Source organism: Pieris rapae, chromosome Z (assembly GCF_905147795.1).
Source record: "Pieris rapae chromosome Z, ilPieRapa1.1, whole genome shotgun sequence".
Lineage (NCBI taxonomy): Eukaryota > Metazoa > Arthropoda > Insecta > Lepidoptera > Pieridae > Pieris > Pieris rapae.
This window is the reverse complement of record NC_059534.1, coordinates 7,262,352-7,283,484: the sequence shown is the minus strand read 5'-3', so window position 1 is coordinate 7,283,484 and position 21,133 is coordinate 7,262,352. Positions and strand designations below refer to the sequence as shown.

The 21,133-nt window shown below is 33.0% G+C and overlaps 1 protein-coding gene across 1 annotated transcript; it reads left to right on the top strand.

Annotated features, from left to right (window-relative positions):
* The first annotated feature begins 1,200 nt into the window (after positions 1 to 1,200).
* Positions 1,201 to 17,073, top strand: LOC110999917 (laminin subunit gamma-1). Its single transcript, XM_022269211.2, has 29 exons — positions 1,201 to 1,384; positions 3,247 to 3,365; positions 4,283 to 4,431; positions 4,924 to 5,041; positions 5,162 to 5,345; positions 5,682 to 5,887; positions 6,268 to 6,371; positions 7,222 to 7,407; positions 8,548 to 8,773; positions 9,080 to 9,294; positions 9,565 to 9,779; positions 9,864 to 10,227; positions 10,427 to 10,612; positions 10,770 to 10,967; positions 11,773 to 11,942; positions 12,727 to 12,851; positions 12,931 to 13,086; positions 13,527 to 13,647; positions 13,777 to 13,961; positions 14,142 to 14,259; positions 14,371 to 14,612; positions 14,687 to 14,891; positions 14,976 to 15,213; positions 15,283 to 15,485; positions 15,594 to 15,675; positions 15,758 to 15,846; positions 15,931 to 16,060; positions 16,143 to 16,236; positions 16,306 to 17,073. Exons 1-29 carry the CDS (start codon positions 1,253 to 1,255, stop codon positions 16,454 to 16,456), a joined length of 4,911 nt encoding a protein of 1,636 aa, XP_022124903.2. The 5' UTR covers positions 1,201 to 1,252; the 3' UTR covers positions 16,457 to 17,073.
* Positions 17,074 to 21,133: the final 4,060 nt, after the last annotated feature.

Here is a 21,133-nt window from a genome sequence, read left to right as displayed (position 1 = left end):
CGACAATTCTTTGTAACGCCACAATTTGTACAGGTCCTTTGCCCTTTTTAGAGTTTTCACTGGGCTTGATCAGCCCGCCTTTTACATATTGTTTCACCGAACGAAATCGAACGTATTGTTAATGTAATTCGCGCAAGCCGTGGAGCAGATATTTTATTGCAACGGAAAAGATATTTCCGCATTTGTTAAACAGATATTTTTCTTAATAAGCAAATAACAGAGTGTTCAGTGTGCTTACTAGTCTATAATTCATTTAACTTTGACAGAACTTTCGGACTAAGAACCTTGCGTTATGCCGCATTTACATTCAGCCATAGTGAGCAGGGAAGTGTGGGCAGGACGAGTGTGTAAATGCGGCATTAGAGACGTGAGTATAAGGAATATAAAATTCTTAAAACACCTCCATCCATTTCGGTATTTATGCGTCCAAAGTTCCTGTATACTTTTCTTTATCAACATATTTCTATCATATTTTAAATCTTTAACAATAAAGAGCCATAGCAGATATATGATTAGACGACATTGTTCTTCAGATGACCGCACATGGTGGCATTCTGACGGAAAACAAAAGCTTGGGCCTTTTCAGGTTCGTTCACAAAAAACGGTCGCTGAGGCCGCACCGCGCTTAGAAATGTGTTCCATCAACGACTCAAAGATTATAAAAGCGCCTGGCAGGTAAATGTATTTTAAAACAATACGGTTTGAAACATTCACATTTTTTTTTCGAATTTAGAACTTAAAATAAATCTGGGATGCAATATCCTTGTGGTGATGTGAAGTCATTTTGATTTTATAGTGCTTTACTATTCTCAGTAAAGGAGTTTAAAATTCTTTAGGTTTCTATCTACGACCTTTTTTTAAATTAACCATAAAATAAGATTTGTGCGCTGCTAGAAATTGTTGCTCAGTCACCGTTTACTGAACAGAAATCCACACATTTTGTACAACAATGGTTACTTGTTTGTTAGATTGATTATCTTTTTATTGTGTTTCATATTAAATAGGTAGACAATAAACAGATAATTACATGAGTATATTTTGTCTAATCTCCCTCTGAGGAATTCTGATTGGTTTTAAAGACATAGAAGTTTGCGTTAGTCCTGCCGTAATCTGTTTTAGTCTCTGTGAGGCCGGTGCCTGTTTGGCAGATTGTTCTCAATTCATCTATGACGTAGTGTTGTGAAACAAGATGAGCGTCAGTGCTCGTTCGGGCAGCACGCGCGTCGACGCGAGCTCCACGCGCTTTAACAAAATGGCGTGGACTTTTATTTATATACACTTTTTGACGTTTGTAGCTATAACGCAGGCGCAGGATTACTACCACACACCCAGGATAGGATCGCAGAAACTTGCTTCTTGCTATAACACTGACGGGCAGCCGCAAGTGAGTGAAACTCTTTTATTATAAAGTGGAGCTTTTAAAACTTTATCGTTCGTGTTCTTTTGGTATAACTAGTATAGTTATATGAATTTACACTATGTTGTTTGTGACTCATAAGAAAGTTCACATCTTTTAATTGTCGATATATTTCACAGGCAGATAATTTGTATTGAGCGTATCGTGATAATTGCAAAATTAACAAATTGTCTGACACCAATACGAGTTCTGTGTACTTTGTTTTACGAGTACTGCACGTACAGACCTAACTTACTATAATTAATGATTACATTGGAATATTTATGACATTATATACTTATAATATTTAAAAGAGTATTAAAATGATCTTGTGTTTTTCATATACAGAAAATAAGTAATTAGATTAATTTCTCCGCACTCTTACTCGTATTTGTGAAATTTAATCCATTCCTTAAGATTAAAAATTATGAATAAAATATATCTATTACAAAATGTTTCCTTTGATATAGCAAAATAATGTAATGTACTATTATTTCGTTAACCTATTGTTAACGTGATTCGTTAGATTACATCTTAGGGTTATCACAGTGGCTTTAAATTAAACATCGTAAGTCTATTGATATACTTATAAAGAGTTCGTTTACTCTGGTGGCCTAATGTCTTGTTATCGGGGGCCAGCGGAACCCGCTTATCATCGCATCCGTTAACACATTACAATTCGTATCAAATTTTACTTAAATAAGAACGTTAATGAATCAAAATTTAAGACAATCATCGCAACTATAGTTGCCACACACTTATCTCTTGAGCTTATAAGTATCCGCTCAAGTGATTTCCACACTTACGGTGAACTCAACTTCTCACTTAAAATATATATACATTAACTGTCTTCACTGTTCATGACAAGTTTTTAATCGTCTTTAATAAGAATAAAAAAAAACTTTCTTATGTGACGATCTTTTGATTAGTATTTGCTATTTATTGTCAAGTCTTGATGAATATATATATACTTTATCACTATCTCTTAATACTTGCCACGTGGTTTTATATAGGGATATTGTTTGGAAAGTTTACAATATCCCAGTCGATTTCTTTATCTTATTTTTAGACATTAAGAAAGAATATACAGTTAATCATGAACCAAATGTATAATTATAATAATATTTAAAATATCTTTGTGTGTGCACCAATAGCTAAAGATATATTTAATAAATTTATCATTTATTTGTAGTTATTAAAAATTTTCTAGTTAATCATTAGAAAACATATATTGCTATTTAAAAATTAAATCCAATTAATTGACATCTTTAATGAATACATATATTAGCTAAATATTATATGTACATAATTACAAACTCCTGTGTGCCCTATTAACGGCAAAACCGCCAAGCTACGATGATGTGAATGTCCTGCGGCATGCTATTTATAGTAGACTATTTTGGCGGCAAAACTACTTACCACCTAGACGGGAAACGTAAACCTGTTTCCGTATTGTCAATCTATTAGAAATATCCTGGTAAGTGTTAGGCATTGTAATACTTATATAAGGAGCCGAAGACTGATAACTTACTTGCCTGGTAATAACATCTATTAAAAGGATACAGAATGTGTTTCAAAAACTGTTGAACGACACGTAAATGCACCGTTGTGCTTTAGTTATAAATTTGTCGAAGATGACAGAAATGACAGAAGTGTATTATGTTTTATTATTATTTCTTTAATTAGGTATGGGATATGAATCCTTCGACTAACAAGAATGTCTCTACAATTTAATAAAATACAATTTTATCGAGTTAAAAATCCCGAATGAGTCGTACCAAAGGTCCCAAGTACATACTTGGAAAATGTCCTTAATTGTAACGAAACCAAGCTCATTTTCTGTTACCCAGAGATGTATTCCGGAGTTCGAGAATGCTGCGTTCATGGTACAGATGGAAGCGACAAATACATGCGGTGATAATGGTGTGAAGATGTACTGTATTCAGACTTCAGCCGGAACTTCATCGAGGTAACAAACATTTATGAGTATTATACTACTTATATTAGCGGTATTTCGTAGATCACTTGATTTTAATGCAGTACATATGCCTCCAGACCTTTAAGTCCCATACATGTCAAAGATCAGAAACCCATCACTAAAAACCTTAATCTCGCTTATATAAAATTATGATAACATGTAAAAATATTTCTACTAGTGATAAACCAAAATTGTAATGTTATATGATAGAGTAATACTTTAATAAGTGGACAAGGCGATTGTAATTCTCGAACCATAGAACTTAAATTCTAAATTTGTTTCACATTATTTAAACTAAGCGACTATTAAAAACACATGTAATGTGTCATAATAATAATAATCCGTTCTAGCGTGTGATCCCTGATTGTATCTGTTGAGATCCCTTTTGAAGTTGTTATAGAAGGATTGTAAAGAAGATAAGAAAGATATTAGTAAAGAATGTCCTTATTAATCACTTGTGTGGTGTCGGGTAACGGACCAGACGAAATCAGCTTAGATCAGATCGATATGTCTTCAATATTAAACAACAGTCATTTGATTATATATTTAGTATTTAATTATTTATTAAACTTAAACTTTAGCATAAATTATTATGAATGCAACTCGACAGGCTAACAAGTAAAAAAACGGGTACAGTAGAAATACATACGTAAATTAAGAAAATTAAATTACAATTAACAATAAAAAGTCACTAAAAGCTAACCTTAAAGTTTATACATACAAAATGCAATAAGAAAATACACGAATTACAAGTCAAGTCAAGATATGATATTGTTAAGTAGGGTTATTTAGCAGACATTTAAAATACGTTGCGGAGTATATAGAATACTTATTAATTTTTAATAATACATTAATATAATAATTAATGTATAATGTATTATTTATATCAATGTGTTTAACTATTAAAGGTCCTGTGATTACTGCCAATCCAACCAGTTTTCAAGCTATTACCTCACCGATCTCCATTACGAGCAAGATAATCAGACATGGTGGCAATCAGAAACTATGAAAGAAGGAATTCAGTATCCAAATCAAGTCAATCTGACTCTGCATTTAGGTGAGCTAGCTATTAATATTATTTTATTTGTTGACCTTAAACAATTGAAATTCTTGTGACTTCAACATAAGTTCGAACAATATTTTTGCGTATAAAATATTTTAAACTATCTAAATACAGTCAAAACCGTTTGTATTAGGTACTTATTAACAACGTCATCGGCTGTTACGATCGGTTTTTACGACCAAATATGAGTTCTTAATATGAGTTCTCTTCGATCGTTATAATAGATTTTGACTGTATTATAACGCTAATATTGTAGAAGGATAGCATTATGAATAAAATTGTCTATCTGATTCCAACCGAAAAGCAAAAAAAATCTCAATGTTATATATTTTCGTGAAATAGCGGCTTACGCAATTTCCGGAAAATTAATAATTATTTCGGGTTGCTAAGCACATACACTTATTTAACGATAGGAAATAAATCTATTGTGCTCTATTGGGTTTCAGGACTTCAACAAGATTATTTTATTTTAATTTATATTCACAGGAAAAGCATACGATATCACGTATGTTAGAATTGTGTTCTATTCGCCCCGGCCTCAAAGTTTTGCGATATACAAAAAGCTTAGTGAGGAATCCGATTGGGAACCATATCAGTACTTCAGGTAAATTATTAAATTAGTAATATATAAAGTCACTGAACTCATTTATTAATATCAATTATATAGCGGTTGATTGTTTATAAAAGGGTCAGAATTTACAAGTCTAAATATGGATATTTTTAGTGCGTCATGCCGGGACACATATGGTGTTTTGGAACAACGTGCCGCAGAAATGGGAGCCGAAACAAGAGCACTTTGCACCAGCGAATATTCCGATATATCACCGCTGTCGGGCGGTAATGTTTTGTTCTCCACACTCGAGGGTAGACCCTCAGCCTACACATTTGATAGTAGTCCAGAATTACAGGTAAGTGTTTATAAAATACACATTATAATAAATATTATAAATAATAGCATTAATATTTGCTTAATTTAATCTTTTGTAAACATATCGTTAACGTACTGTAAGCTAATGTGTGACAGAAGCTTCTGAAAGATTTCTTTACTTTCAAAGTAGTACAAGAGTGAAGATCGAACATTAAATAATTAAAAATGCTAACACATTCATGAATATGCAAGTTATAATTTCTTTAGTTTTTATTTATGACCAATTTGGTTCGATTTAAGTTAATGGGCTGTCAATGAAGATGTTGCTATATAGAATAAATTCTACAGAAAACTCAATATATACACCAAATTTCAGGAATGGGTAACGGCGACAGATTTGCGCATTTCCTTAGACCGTCTGAACACATTTGGAGATGAAATATTCGGTGATACTCAAGTATTACAATCGTATTGGTACGCCATTGCTGATGTAGCGGTCGGGGCCCGCTGCAAATGTAACGGCCACGCCTCAGTATGCGACACCCATGAGCTCCCAGACGGAAGTCGGTCGAGATATTGCAGGTATAAGTCATTGACATAATTAAACACAATGCATTTACACTAAGCAGCTTAGATTATTTAGTCAATTTAAATTATTATACTCTGGTTGGGAAAGAACACACTTGGTAAAGGATTTTCAGATATGTGTAGACGAGTAAAAAAGCGTTCATGCCTCGCTTAGTTTCACACATCACCAACCATACCTCTCATATATCGGTACTGATGTGACTATTTAAATTTATGTATGACAAAGCTGAAATACAAATTTGTTTTACATGTTACCTCAATCGAATCGTTAAATAATAGTTACACAGTTATATTTCATACTTATGCACACTTTCGAAATTCGAATCGCAGATATGCGCTGTAGTAATATTCAAATATTTTTTATTTTTCCACAGATGTGAGCATAACACAGCTGGGCGAGAGTGTGAAAAATGTTTAGATTTCTACAATGATGCACCTTGGGGTCGCGCTTCTCCAACAAACGTTCACGAGTGTAAAGGTTCGTACTTTTTTCAAGTTTCCTCTGAGCTTTATTTTTAGGCTCTCATTGCTAGTAAATTTAAATTTTCAGTGAACTACGGCTTGGCTTTTAATTTTCCACATCATATTAAAAACTATAAAACTATGCGAAGTTTTGCGAAAGCGACTGTCATTACTTAACAAAATATCATAGAATATATGTTATATTCTGTTTCGGTGGTTTTATATTACGTATAAACAATGACTCACTACTTTACTTTTGTAATTATTGTCTGTTTTGATGTTGGTTTCGTCTTATGAGATGAATGTGCTGTTTTAATCATTATTATCCGCGTACATTGATTTATTTCTAGAATTCTGATAATTTTGGCTTTAGGATATTTAAAATATCCCTGTACTATATATGCCTAGTTTTTGTCTGCTTGATCGTTTTGTTTTATTTATTAAATTTCACTTATATACTATTTGCATAACATTTTGTGAAAATATGCGAATGTATTGTCTGAAGTGCATAAGCGAATTTATTAATATATGCCAATAAAATAAAATTTAATAGTAAACATTAAATTAATGTAAGTAATAATAAGTTGTATAAATATAAGCGAGAAAGTATGCAACTTCAAATATTGATAACTAACAACAGCTAGCAAATTTTTTTAAAATTATTTTTGTCTTCGCAATGGCGTCTGTTTAACTTTGTTTTATGGCTTTAAAAATATAAAACTGTCGCCGCTTACAGTAAAAAAATATCTGTTAAAGCATTTAATTACATAATTAAAACGACACTGCGTTTTATAAACTATGCGAATGTATATATTGCGATATTGTTGAAAGTACATTATAACCTTTTTCTATGATTAATTTTGCAGCGTGCAATTGTAACGGATTTTCGAACAAGTGCTACTTCGACAAGGATTTGTATGAGCGAACTGGGCATGGTGGCCACTGCATGGATTGTGCTGAGAACAGGGATGGTGCGAATTGTGAACGTTGTAAGGAGAACTTCTTCCAAGGCACTGAGGATATCTGCCTGCCCTGTAATTGTAACCCTACAGGTTTGTTCATATTTGCTTCAATTTCAACTTAGATTATTGGATAAACGTGTCCTAGCACAAATGGCTTTTGTGTTTTCGCCTTCAGAATGTACTTCGTATTTTGCGTATAATAGGAAATCTTTAGGAAATCTCAATGGACTAAATGTGTCAGTCACAAAAGGCTACTCTTGCCGATGTTTTCAAAAGTCTCTACACCACCTTTGCAAAAACCTCATTTGTGTATGCCGCAGATCGGACATACAATGGCCACTATTTAAGCCTTGACTTGTTTAAGCTATTAAATATGCATAATAAATAACCTGCATCATGAGCACACCCCACATACACATCCTTATATTCACACCATCACACAACGCATCTGAATTAGGCATTATTATATTATTGAATGTATTTAGTGTTGTTAGTAGTTTGAATTTTTTAATATAATATTATTTAAATGATAATTATATCTTTAGGGCCTGTCCAAATAAGCTATTTATTATTTATTGGTAGGATAAACTAGTTTTTGTTGCGTTTCACGACTATCAGATAGCGCTATTCCTCATGAAACGCGAAGTTTCTTATTGGGAACTTTTATCTTCCAAATAATTTATGTGTTGCATAGCTATTTGGTACTTTATACATTCATTGTGAAACAGGCCCTTAGTATAATTATTTTTGTTATATATAATTTAGGTGAGTAAAACATACAAATTCCTCGTTTTGACCTACAAAATCTAAATCGTGGAAAGGAAAAATTTTACGTTTGTTATCAGGGTAACCTACTCTTTAACATACATATCCATCTGAATAAAATGGTCTTTTATCATCCCAAATATAAAAGTATACACTTTTTTTAATGTGTGTGTTGATAAAATATATATTTATAAGGAAATAACGATGGGGCGTCGACACTACTATGTGCGGATTCATTTAGCTGCAACTTTATTCAGTTCAATCGACGAGATGGTCATTATTATGATATTTGTATACTAATCATACACAATATTAAATTTCTACATGACTAAGTCGGTTAAAAATTGTCATTTGTTTTAATTTTGAATCACATTGGAAATCATTTCATATACTCAGTTGTGTGTCACTTTGTTGCTTTGTAAGTTTTATAAATAAATAAAATTAATATACGTATTTCAATCTTAGGATCTCGCAGCTTGCAATGTAATGCTCAAGGCAAGTGTCAGTGCAAGCCCGGAGTGACTGGAGAAAAATGCGACATGTGCGCACCAAATCACTACGATTTCACAAATCAAGGATGCAAGCCATGTGGCTGCAATGAATCTGGCAGTTACAACAACATGCCGCAGTGTGACCCAGTCACCGGCATTTGTTTGTGCAAAGAAAATGTCGAAGGCAAGCAATGTCGAGAGTAAGTGGTTTTATTAACGAACAATTCATTGGCTAATTAGGGCTGAATTTACCTATATTTGAGATTGTATTTTATCTCATATTAAAATTTCATTTCTTTTGTTTTATCTGTAAATTTTATTCACTTTTTCCTAAATTTTGTTCTTGTCAATTTAGGGTCACCTGTTAAGGCAGAAGTGTTTTTATAAATAAATAAATAAATGTTTCAGGATTTGCAACGATGGTAACGAATTCATAGTTGAAGAGTTCAAGTAAATTATAATAATTAATTAAAAATGCAATGTTTCAAGAAGTTTTTTTTTTTCAGATGTAAACCTGGTTATTTCAATTTGGATCTCGATAATGAATTTGGGTGTACACCGTGTTTCTGTTTCGGGCATTCCTCGCAGTGTAGTTCAGCGCCAAAGTACCAAGCGCACGAACTTAGCGCGCATTTCATTCGGGATGCCGAAAAATGGTCTGCAGAAACCAGTGACAGGAAAACAACCCAACTTCAATTTAATGCTAATACACAAAATATAGGTAAAATATATAAGTGATAAGGATATATTGAAATTGAACAACAGTGAATCATTACTCTTCCCAAACTATAACTATACTTCTTTCGGCCAACACCCTCTGTCTTCTTTGCCGATGAGTAGGGATGCCAACAGGCCTCGAATTTAATGACGTGGAATAAGTGATACCATTATGATCCTATGTTCCAAAATAAACGTATTTTATTTTATAAATTTACAAAATTGAGAATAATTTTCCGTCGTTTATTGTTAATTTGTAATAAATATGTTTTAGCTACCAGCTCAAAGGGATCTGAAGTTGTTTACTTCGTCGCGTCTAATCAATTCCTAGGGGATCAACGCGCATCTTATAACCACGACTTAAAATTCACCCTTCGACTAGGTGAAAATAGAGGTTATCCGTCTTCACAAGATATTATATTAGAGAGCGCACATAGTTCTGTATCAGTTAACATCTATAGCCAGAACAACCCTGAACCAGCCGATCAGGTAATTTATTTTAAATTGCTGTGCGAAAACTATACTATGGCTAATAGTTTTTTTAGTAATTAATTATACATTACATTGTTACAGGAGCATGAGTACAAGTTTAGGCTTCACGAGGACCCTAGATATGGTTGGACCCCGACATTAACCAATTTCGAATTCATGTCAATTCTACAGAACCTAACGGCTATAAAAATAAGAGGAACGTACAATAAAGGTGGTCAAGGGTACCTCATGAACTTCAAACTGGACACAGCGAAGATTGGACGAGAGAAAGGTTCTGCACCAGCGAATTGGGTGGAGAAATGTTCGTGCCCTAAGGCCTATGTTGGCGACTATTGTGAGGAATGTGCTCCAGGTTTCAAACACGAACCAGCTAACGGAGGGCCTTATTCCGCTTGTATACCCTGTGATTGTAACGGCCATGCGCACATTTGCGACACAGCTACTGGTATAGTATTGAACTTTTCATATGCCTACTTTTTCTAGTTAGTGGAGTTTTTTAGTTTCCTAGAGTTAATCTTGTATGCGTCAGATATATCCCATCTACATCTGTATATAACGGCAATATGTTTTCGAAAATTGATTAGTAGATAAGTGGTGGGAAATGAACCAATTGCAATAAATCCTCACATACGTTTGTATTTTAGGTTTTTGTATCTGTAAACACAACACAACTGGAAGCAATTGTGAACTCTGTGCAAAAGGGTTTTACGGAAATGCTATTTCTGGCACACCAGACGATTGTAAGCCGTGTCCATGTCCTAAAGATAGTGGATGTATCCAACTGATGGACCAAAGCATCGTTTGTACCGACTGTCCAGTTGGTTACGCCGGTAAGAATATGTAACACACATAAAACTTACGCTTACACAAATTTATAAGTGGCCGAACATTATAAAAAAAGGAATTTTTTAATCTATTTATTTATGTTTACATAATTGTTTGTAATGATAACTTTTTATGTAGGCTTGTAAAATTTTCTTCCATTAGGTCCAAGGTGTGAAGTTTGTGCTGACGGACATTTTGGTGACCCCACTGGCCAGTTTGGACCTCCTACACCGTGTGAAGAATGCCAATGTAACGGAAACGTGGACTTGAATGCGGTTGGAAATTGTAACAGGACATCTGGGCAATGTCTTAAGTGCATTTATAATACGGCAGGCGATCACTGTGATAAATGTTTAAGTGGTAAGTACTAGCCAAAAAATTTATATATATATTGTATTCAAGTCTCATAACTTCCCGATTGGGTACCGGTTGACTAATTGGCAGTTAAATAAAGTGTTATTAATCTAAACGGGATTATAAAAGCATAATCGATGGACTGAGTTCAAATTTAATGACGAGAAATAAGTGATACCTGTATGTTTTACTACATGAAATAATCATTAATTTTATTATTTCTAATATTGGCGCAACAATAGTCGAGAGTGTTTTTCATAAATAATTACGAATTTATTTGCTGTTAACCTGTAAAATATAAAAACTACTGAGTAATATAATAAAAGCAAAATTTTCTTACAATTTAATTTATTAAAAAAATATTTTGCCAAAATAAATATTTTCATATTTTGTATAGAGGAGAATTTTGAGCAAATGTAATGTTTGCGCGATGCCATTTTGGCTAAAGAAACGTTTTGGTGGATTCATAATGTTCCCAAATAAATATGTTTTTTAATCTTGCCATATAGCCTATTTTCGTCAGTCGTTTTTGTAAGTTAGATTTGCTGAGATGCGACCCCGGGACCGGTTTATACGGCATTATGTTTTTTTTTAAGCGTCATACATCATGAGTAATTCACGCATGGTGTTTCAACATAGTATCTTATACATTAAAATAAATGAAATCCTAAAAGAACCTCACACCAACATCAACAAGTTAAATTTACAAATATGTATTATTGAGGAGGTGAATTTAAAAATGCCTTGTAATTTTTACTTAAAGTTTTTAAGGCAGCGACAGACACTTTAACTTAACATTTAATATGATCAGGTTATTATGGAGATGCGCTTGATCAAAACGAGAAGGGTGATTGTAAGCCTTGCGAATGTCATGAAGCTGGAACTTTGGAGAGTCCAGAGGGTCCGCCACAATGCGATGGTCTAACAGGTTTCTGTTCATGCAGGTCTCATATTATAGGCAGAAATTGTGATAAATGTGAAGTAAGTATGTAGACAATGTATATTTATGCAGGTTTACCATTGGATTGTGTGCATTATTAATAGCCTTTGTAGGCTAAAATTTAATTTTTAATTAATCGGCACTTATTAAACGACAGAAAACGTATTAATTTAAAGCACGTGCACATCTAAAAATAAATACAAGCAGAATAAATTTAATAAAAAATGGGTCCTACTACTATCTTAGTACCGCTGTATACTGAAAAAATAAAACTTTTTTAGCAACTAAAATTAAATTATTTAAAAATAGTATAAAAATGTATCAAATTAGAATCACCAACATAATTAGTTAAGATATAAAAATCTCTTTATTTTTTTACCAATGTTGAAGCAATAACCTACTTATAGAATGATCCTATTCATAAAAAAAATCAGTCGCATTGTATTCTCCTAAATCGTCTCTTTCTGACAAATTGTATCACGCTATGAAAAGCGATATATGAGACTAGTAAAAATGTTACAATTAAATGATACGGCTGTTATAATCGTCATTTTTGTTTAGTAATTCAATTGTTAGTCAGTGACCCCTAAAATCAATAACAAGCCGCCGTCTTTATTCGTGAATACAAGTCAATCCAGTTACATAGGAAACCTTAGTTTCGAGTTTACGGGATAACTATTGATTAGATTTTCAACATAAGTAGCAACCTAAAATTTGATGACGTATCGCTGCGACGGTTTTCACAAACAAATCCCCACTTGCTTAATATAGAATCTAATAGATGGCGCTATCTTAAATACAATTATTTATTGTTTTTATTTTTAGGACGGCTACTATAACATTAATTCTGGCGAGGGATGCAAACCATGTGATTGCAACCTTGAAGGTTCTTATAATACATCTTGTGACGCCGCAACTGGTCAATGTTATTGCAAGCCTGGTATCGATGGGTAATAAAATATATTTATAATATTGTATTTAACGAAAAAAGGGTTGAAGTATTTCTGGTAACCACTAACCGTTTTTTAGGATTCACTGCGACCGTTGTCTCGCTTATCACTACGGTTTCTCGGTAGAGGGCTGTCGCGACTGTGATTGTGACGACTGGGGTTCAACCGATTATCAATGCGACAAGTTTGGCCAATGTTCATGTCAAGAAAATGTCGAAGGACGTCGATGCGATAGGTACGTCCTTTACAATATGAGAAGTACTCATTTGAACTATTAAATTTTGTTAACGATGTGATAAAAAAAACTATCAGTAGTTTAGTTACAACATTGTAAGATTAGAACCTAGAGAACGTCACGATTAAAAAAAAGAGGCTGTTTGGTAAATAAATAAATATTTATGACTTTGGGAATATTTACTTTATATTTAGCATGTAAGTTAAACATAATTAAATACTTTATTATTTATTGCTTAAGATATTATTCTGAAATGGCCAAAATAATAAGACAAACTAAATTTTATGAGGCATTAATCCGCATTAACGTATTCTAGGAAATATCCTAGAATACGTAAATAACGTATTAATTTTATTAACGATGAAATTATGCGATGTATGACCAAGATTAATAAAAAAATCAAACGTTATCTTAACTTTATATTTATACTAATTATGCAGGTGTAGGGAAAATAAACGACGACGAGCTGATGGTCTAGGCTGTGAGGACTGTCCGGCTTGTTATAATCTAGTACAAGATGCTGTTAATCAACATAGAAAGCAACTTAAAGAGTTAGACGATGTAAGTAAAATACTTTCCCCAAGTATGAGTATGCTATAAATATTGTCGTGTCTTTTTTTATTTTACACTTACTATTCTGTAGCTATTCTTAGTTCTGCCCGTTCCGTACTTATATAGTAAAACTTCCAGATATTATCCAAAATCTCTAAAGCGCCAACCGTTGTTGAGAATGCCGATTTCGATAATGAATTGCATCGCGTAAGAGGAGAAATAATAAGGCTTATGGAAGAAGCTCAGGCTCAACTTGGAAATGGTCCTGGAACTAGTTTAACAAGTAATTTAGCTGAACTTGCAGATCGATTGTCCGATGTCAGGTATACTTACGTTTTTTTGTCAAGCTGACTGGTATTTATTGATATGAAATATTCATTGAATTGTTTCACCAATGCACTATTACTTTAACACTTTAAAAATATGATTATTAAGAAATCACAGTTCACAAATAATCTTGAAAAAAAGAACTAAAATAACTAATATACAATATTGTATTACAGGAATATGCTTTATAAAATAGAAGATGAAAGTTACGAAGGCAATGAATCGGTAGAAAGGAGCAAAGGAAATGTTTCGAAAGCCGAAGATATCATTGAGGCAGCACAGAAGGAAATTAATGTGAGTATTCCGAAATATAGTTATTATATTTATATAGTATGCTATCAACAGACAACTACAAACTAGTAACAATTCCGTTTTTGGAAATGTATTAAACAATTTTATATTTAGAGTGCAATGGAATATCTCGATGGTGAAGGAGCAGCGGCTCTATCTAAAGCCCGAAACAGATCTGATCAGTTTGGTAAACAATCAGTGGATATGTCAGCATTAGCTAAAGAATCTCGTTTATTGGCTGAAAAATTGGAAAACGAGGCAAAGAATATAAAAGATATTGCAGAAAAGGCATTTAACACATCTATAGCGGCCTACCAAATTGCAAAAGATGGAATTACCAAGCAAGCCAATATCAGGTAAGTCATCCCTATGATTTAAATGAAAACATCTTTAACTTCTTACTAAATAATAAAATGAATATTTTCTTTAGTAATGAAGTTCAAATGTTAGCAAATGAGCTCAATTCGGCTGCAGGAAAATTGGGTAGTATGACAGAATTAGCCGATCAGGCGTTAAAACGTGCTAAGATTGTATACGAAGAAGCACTTGGACTATATGCCGAAGTTAATACAACATTACTACCTGATATAAAACTCAGCAAACTACATCATGACTCTATGGAGATGAATAGGACTGTATGTACTTTATCTCTACTATACTCTTTTTATTAGTTCACTCTTTTGCAACCCCATATATACGATTATGAAATACAATTTTAGATCGAAGAAAAATCTGCAGAATTAGATCAACTTATAGCTAATAACGAAGAAACACTACGCGCTATAGCAGAAGCTGTTCAACATGGTAAAAACCTGTTAGATCAAGGCTTACATCGCCAGGATGAAATAAATGATCTCTTGGCAAAATTAGATGAAATACAGGCACAGGCTAAAAATGACGTTGAACTTACCAAAGCTACTTTGAAAGATGCAAACGAAATTTATCAAACACTTAAAGGTAATACAAGTTATTAAATGCTTTGGTTGTTTGAATAAAACCTAAAAAGCAATGAAAATTATTTTGCAGAGTTCAGTGACCAAGTAACTGAATCACGGCAGTTAGCTAAACAAGCAACTCTCGACATCCCAGAAGTTCAATCAAAAGTTGCGGCGGCTGAAGAAAGTATATCTAGTATTATTGAAGAATTAAACACAGCAAGCGACAAGGCCAAAGAAGCCAGAGATTTGGCGCAGCAGGCACAAAAGGAATACGCGGATAAAGCATCCGAGGTAAGGCCTAATTTAGGTTGTATCGATATATATGTAATTTCTTATTAAAAATACACGGTATTATTATGTACGGTTCTAACGACTAACCATGACAAACTTATTTTTAAGGCCGCTCACGATATCCGAAAGAAAGCCTCTACTTCGCGAACAGAAGCAGGAAAATTACGTGATGAAGCTGAAAAATTATCCAGTAAGATTGAAATAGTTCTTGACTATTAAAACTAAGAATATTTATAGCTGTATATTGAACTAAAAATTTTATTCATTTATAGCACGTGTTAAGGGAACAGCTCAACAAATAGAAACATTAGAAAAACATGCCGAAGAAAATATGCAACTTACAAGAGATGCTAAAATGAAGGTATAATATATAAATAATAAATCCGGAAAGCTTTAATTTTGTATTTAATGAAAACAGTATGTTAATCAGAAAAATATATCTTAGGTTGGTCAAGCGAACACAGATGCAAGAGAAGCTGAAAAGCAAGTAACAAAAGGGCTCGAAGATCTTAAAGTTATCACGGAGGAATTACAAAACCTGCCAACGTTAGATGATGAAGCTCTCGATCGATTACGTAAGTCAAAAAAGCATACATCAAAATAAAATTTCACATAATCGTTGATAACGTTTTAAAAAAAAAATTTTGTTTCCTACAGAGAAAAGCTTAGATGAAGCCGAAAAGGCGCTTCAAGTACAAGATCTAGAGGGAAAGATTAAGGCCTTAACAGAGGCTAAAAATAACCATCAGAGGTAAATGTAAACTTATATTTCTCGTTTGTATTATAAAGAATTATTTAAACAGACAATTATTTTTTGCAGATGGATAAAACAGTACCAAGATGAGCATATTCACCTAAGTGGCGAGGTGAATAACATCAAGGATATCTTAGACCAACTCCCGGAGGGTTGCTTTAAGAGAATCGTACTTGAACCCACTGAACGTCCGAGCAGACCAGTCAACTTTAGATAGATTCTATTTACATTTAATTATTAATTTACGACACAATGACCTAATGTGTGTTTAATTTTTATAAATAAAGCATATTGTACTAATAATTTTCACATCAAGAAACAACTGCAATAAATCAATTCACAAAAATACAGAAACTATAAATTGAAATAAGAAAATTGCAGCTATTACTGTCAATTGTGAAATTATCTCTGCGTTTTATGGCACATGAATAATATTAGTTGTAATTGATATTTAAAATGCAAATAGGTCAGATATATCGTTAATGATTAGTAGGTACGTACGTGTTTTTAATATTTCCAGCATTTTGTACTTAGATTAATTATGTTAAGTCCTTTAATTCTACCATACGAGTTATTTTCTTTGCCTCTGTGTGCCATATTTGCTGGTACGTTTTGTAAATACTTATAAATAATATTCTTTAACTAGGTAAGGATTTTATACGGCGTACATAAATTGGTTCAAAAATACCCCTACATGGTTTCGCCAAAGAAATTAATCATGAAAGAAGAATGTTTGATGGCTTGCGTGATTTTATATACTAGACATTTAGAAGCATGAAGTAATGTATCGATTAAATGTTATTTATTCGTATTACAATTCGATAATTTACAAAATTAGTTTTATTAGCCCCATAATGATCCTCATAATACATTGTCTAACGAACATTTCTTATCATACTACTCTATTTTATAGTTAAATTTTAATAAAATAAATACTTCGCGTTTAGTTGATTAACTATAAAAGTCATGCCTTCAAGACACCTGATAATGGAGGAATAATTTCAACTCATAATAGAATTATTTGTGAAAAACAAAATCACTATATTTTAAAAATCTCTTCATTTTTATAACAATAGAAAATCTTTTAATGAAAGCTTGACATTAATCCGGCTAAGTAATACTTTGAGCAGTGTTGGCCTAGTGGCTTCAGCGTGCGACTCTCATCCCAGAGGTCGTAGGTTCGATCCCGGCTGTGTACCAATGGACTTTCTTTATATGTGCGCATTTAACATTTGCTCGAACGGTGAAGGAAAACATCGTGAGGAAACCGACATGTCTTAGACCCAAAAAGTCGACGTGTGTCAGGCACTGGAGGCTGATCACCCACTTGTCATTAGATTTAAAAATGATCATGAAACAGATTCAGAAATCTGAGGCCAAGACCTAAAGAGGTTGTAGTGCCCCTGATTTTTTTTAGTAATACTTTGTTACGATACAGTTCAGGATAAGCGTATGCCAAATTTAGCTGTATACGAGTGGAAATAACTTGAAAATATAGACACTCGACTCCGTGAGTATGCAAACGGTACAATTCCCGCGAGGCGCACAATTTATGGCAAGCATTCTGCTGAATTTTCTTTTGTGTTTTTACAAAAGTAACGTGTTTTATATGTATCCACTTCCACAATTTTCTTTTAAGGCTTATGTTTGTACTACGTTATAAGTACACACAGTACAACTTTACGTTAATTTATCTGTTGATTACTTGAATTTATAGCTTATCGTCGGGAAAAGCGCAGTACAATTTCACATACCTAATCATTAGTTGATTCTCCCATTTTATCTTTAAAACGCGAACAGCTTAAATTTAAAGGGTAAATATTTATTGATTTGTTTTTATGTTCTCAAACTAAATTTTAATTAAATCGCATCTGAAATTGCAATAACAACTCAACACGACGAGTTCTAGAGACAATCTCTTCTCGAATAACCTTAGTCTGGATTTTAAACTGTTACAAAAACATTTGTCCATTCCCATCCGTATAATCCAAATCTACACAAGGAACTAATATTTCTTACTAAGCGTTAACTAGTTGTTAACAAAACAAATTTAGTGGAACAAAATTGGTGAATATCTCACTGTCTGTGGGGGCCTGAGTTCGAAATACGGCGATCAAGTAACACTAAATAAATGGGCGAAAAAGTCCTCGTAGTGACCATCGTACCGTGACCCACAACTGCGGTGTTGATCGCCCTCTCGACCACTCGTTCCATGAATACAAAAAGGGGAGAGTGATTTCATCACGCGTTGGTCGTTTCGAGTGGAAAAACTGGTATAATCCGAAAAGTTTCCTTAATTAGTTTCGTACCAAACTACATCCCAGAACGAATTTAGCGTGAGATGAAATAATTCTGTATGTCCTAATTTAAGTGCTTTAAGCTCTGTTATAATTTAAATTTTAATAATACGTATCGCTATAAATAAATACACTATAAAAGTACTATTTTATATTTATTGCTTCAATATTAGTCGCCTAATCAAAATTTCGTTATAAAAGTAGGCAATGAATTTGGTAACTTTTAAATTAAAAAACGAGCTTATGATTAATAAAAATCCCCATAATTTTTGCAATTTCCGCACGAATGGACATCATTCGGTTCTGTTTAATTTGGAGTCGAAAAATTAATTAGCTCTGGGAAGCTCTAATGAAACTAAGGACGGGGAAAACTCGCTAAGTTCCCTTGTAAGTGTCGTAAAAAGATGGTAATTTTTAATTTTTTTTATTTCTCACGCAATAAAACGCGTCCCTGTGTGGGAATACTTTTGCAGTTTCATCGGACTTTTTGAAGTATAAGTTGAAGGAAAATTATTAAATTAATTTCGAGTTGGTTATTTATGGGGTTTTTGTAGAAGGTATTTATTTATGGGCAAGTATATTATTTACCTTCGTACCTAAGTGACACATGGGCAATTTTTGGTCATGATGGTTATACATATATAAAGAAAACATAGGCATCTCATAACGACGAGGTTAATAGCAATAAAAAAATAATTATTATAATACTGCGTCACAGGGTATATTGAGTAGGAAAATCTCTTTCAAATTATAAGCAATATTTTGGAATATATAGTAAAAAGGAGTTGAAGATTGGATATATACAGGATTGTACAAAAACAGCATTAAATTGTGTCTGAACGCTGTAAACTATAAGCTGTAGCTGTAAACGGAGGTAAGTTTAACGCTGCGTTAAACTTACCTCCGTTTCGAAAAATTAATTCCGTACATTTTATTTGATCACCACGATGTGGTATCAGCTGCCCACTGAAGTATTTCCGAACCAATTCGACTTAGGATCCTTCAAAACAAGAGTGTACCGACTCTTAAAAGGCCAGTAGCGTTATTGCGATCCTTTTGGCAGCGAGAGTGTCCATGGACGGCGGTTTCTCAAAATGTGCCTCCTGTAACATAGAAAAAAATCTCGCAGCTTAACTGAATTTAGTAAATTTAAGAATAATATTATAGTATTAATATGTTGGAACCAAAAGATAACCTCTAAATCAATTATCTAAACCTCTAAAACTAGATAGTTTTGTCGAGAATTTACATAATAATATGTAAGATTGTGAACTACGACCAGCGTATTATCGTTATATTAAAAGTGCTTCTCCAATTTTCTACACAAAAATAATATTAACGATATGATTTTAAATTTTGCCTTCATTTCTTCGTATTATGTATTATTATTTATGTAGTCTGATAATAACTATTCTTTTCCCACTGGTAAGAAACCATTGTTTCCATCTCTGAATACAAAGGGACGTTGTCGTTGATCAAAATATAAAAAATTTTAAAATCTAAAGCTAAAATATGGCTTCAGGTATAATCGAACTATTGTATTTTACTGTTTACTATATTGTGTAATCTTTAAAAAAGTTATAGGAAGTTCTATCTTGTTATAAATCACAACCCATTCTTATCTTTATTAATTGGTTTATTCTTCACAAACAACAGTAATTAATTTATATTGTAATAGAAACTCTCAAGGAAAAAATATATATCCACTCGTCATAAAAGTCTATTCTAAGTGACTTCTGTTTTCTTCTTTTCATACTGTCCTATATTTATGTTGTCACATACATAAAATCTTATTGAAAATACTACACGTATCTATGCTACAAAGTGTACTACATATATTTTGTAGCCATATCAAAAATAATGTTTTACCGTTGATTCGAAGACCTTCGTCAAAAAAAGAGTTATCCAAGCCCTCCAAGAGTTGAGTTTCTTATGTTACAATGAACACCTATAATTCCTTGTATAGAATAATGTACTATTGTTCCTCCAACTTCTCAGCTTTTCTCCATTGTCTCAAAGTTGGCTTAATAAGATTATCTCCTCTCGTATCAACTACATTACCCCAAATCTAGAGTAGCTATTATTATGCTAAATTAGTTTGCATGTGTCTTGCATAGTTAAAATAAAATTCTTTGGCAATTTAGGAAAATTATTACTGCAATAGATGAACTTAAACTATTTGATCTGTGTTACGAGTATACTTAACAAGCTGTCATTAAAATATGCTGTTAGAGGCCCAAGCCTATGCCAAATATTTACGTGAACGAAACTGTTGTAGGTTTGTAATTGGAGACATAATATTACAAATGGCCGCATAATTCGACTTAAGGTCCGTCAAGAAAAGAGCGTACGAATTCTTAAAAGGGCGGCAACGCACTCGCTAACCCTTTGGCATTGAGAGTGTCCATGGTCGGCGGTATCAGTTAACACTAGGTGAGCCTCTTGCCCGTTTGCTCCCTGTTCTATAATAAAAAATACGATCTGAAAGTTGTTTGTATCGGGACGAGTTCCGTTCTTATATGAAGTCGCTAAACGAATCTTAAGAGGTTTATATTGTATTATTGTTAAAACTTTAAAGCTTACAAATAAGCTTAATC

Excerpts from the sequence above, each read along its gene's own strand:
- LOC110999917 (XM_022269211.2), top strand. The coding sequence starts at position 1,253 with ATGGCGTGGACTTTTATTTATATACACTTTTTGACGTTTGTAGCTATA. Across the intron at positions 13,962-14,141 it reads GATCGATTGTCCGATGTCAG|GAATATGCTTTATAAAATAG; the intron begins GTATACTTACGT and ends ATTGTATTACAG. Across the intron at positions 15,214-15,282 it reads AATTTATCAAACACTTAAAG|AGTTCAGTGACCAAGTAACT; the intron begins GTAATACAAGTT and ends ATTATTTTGCAG.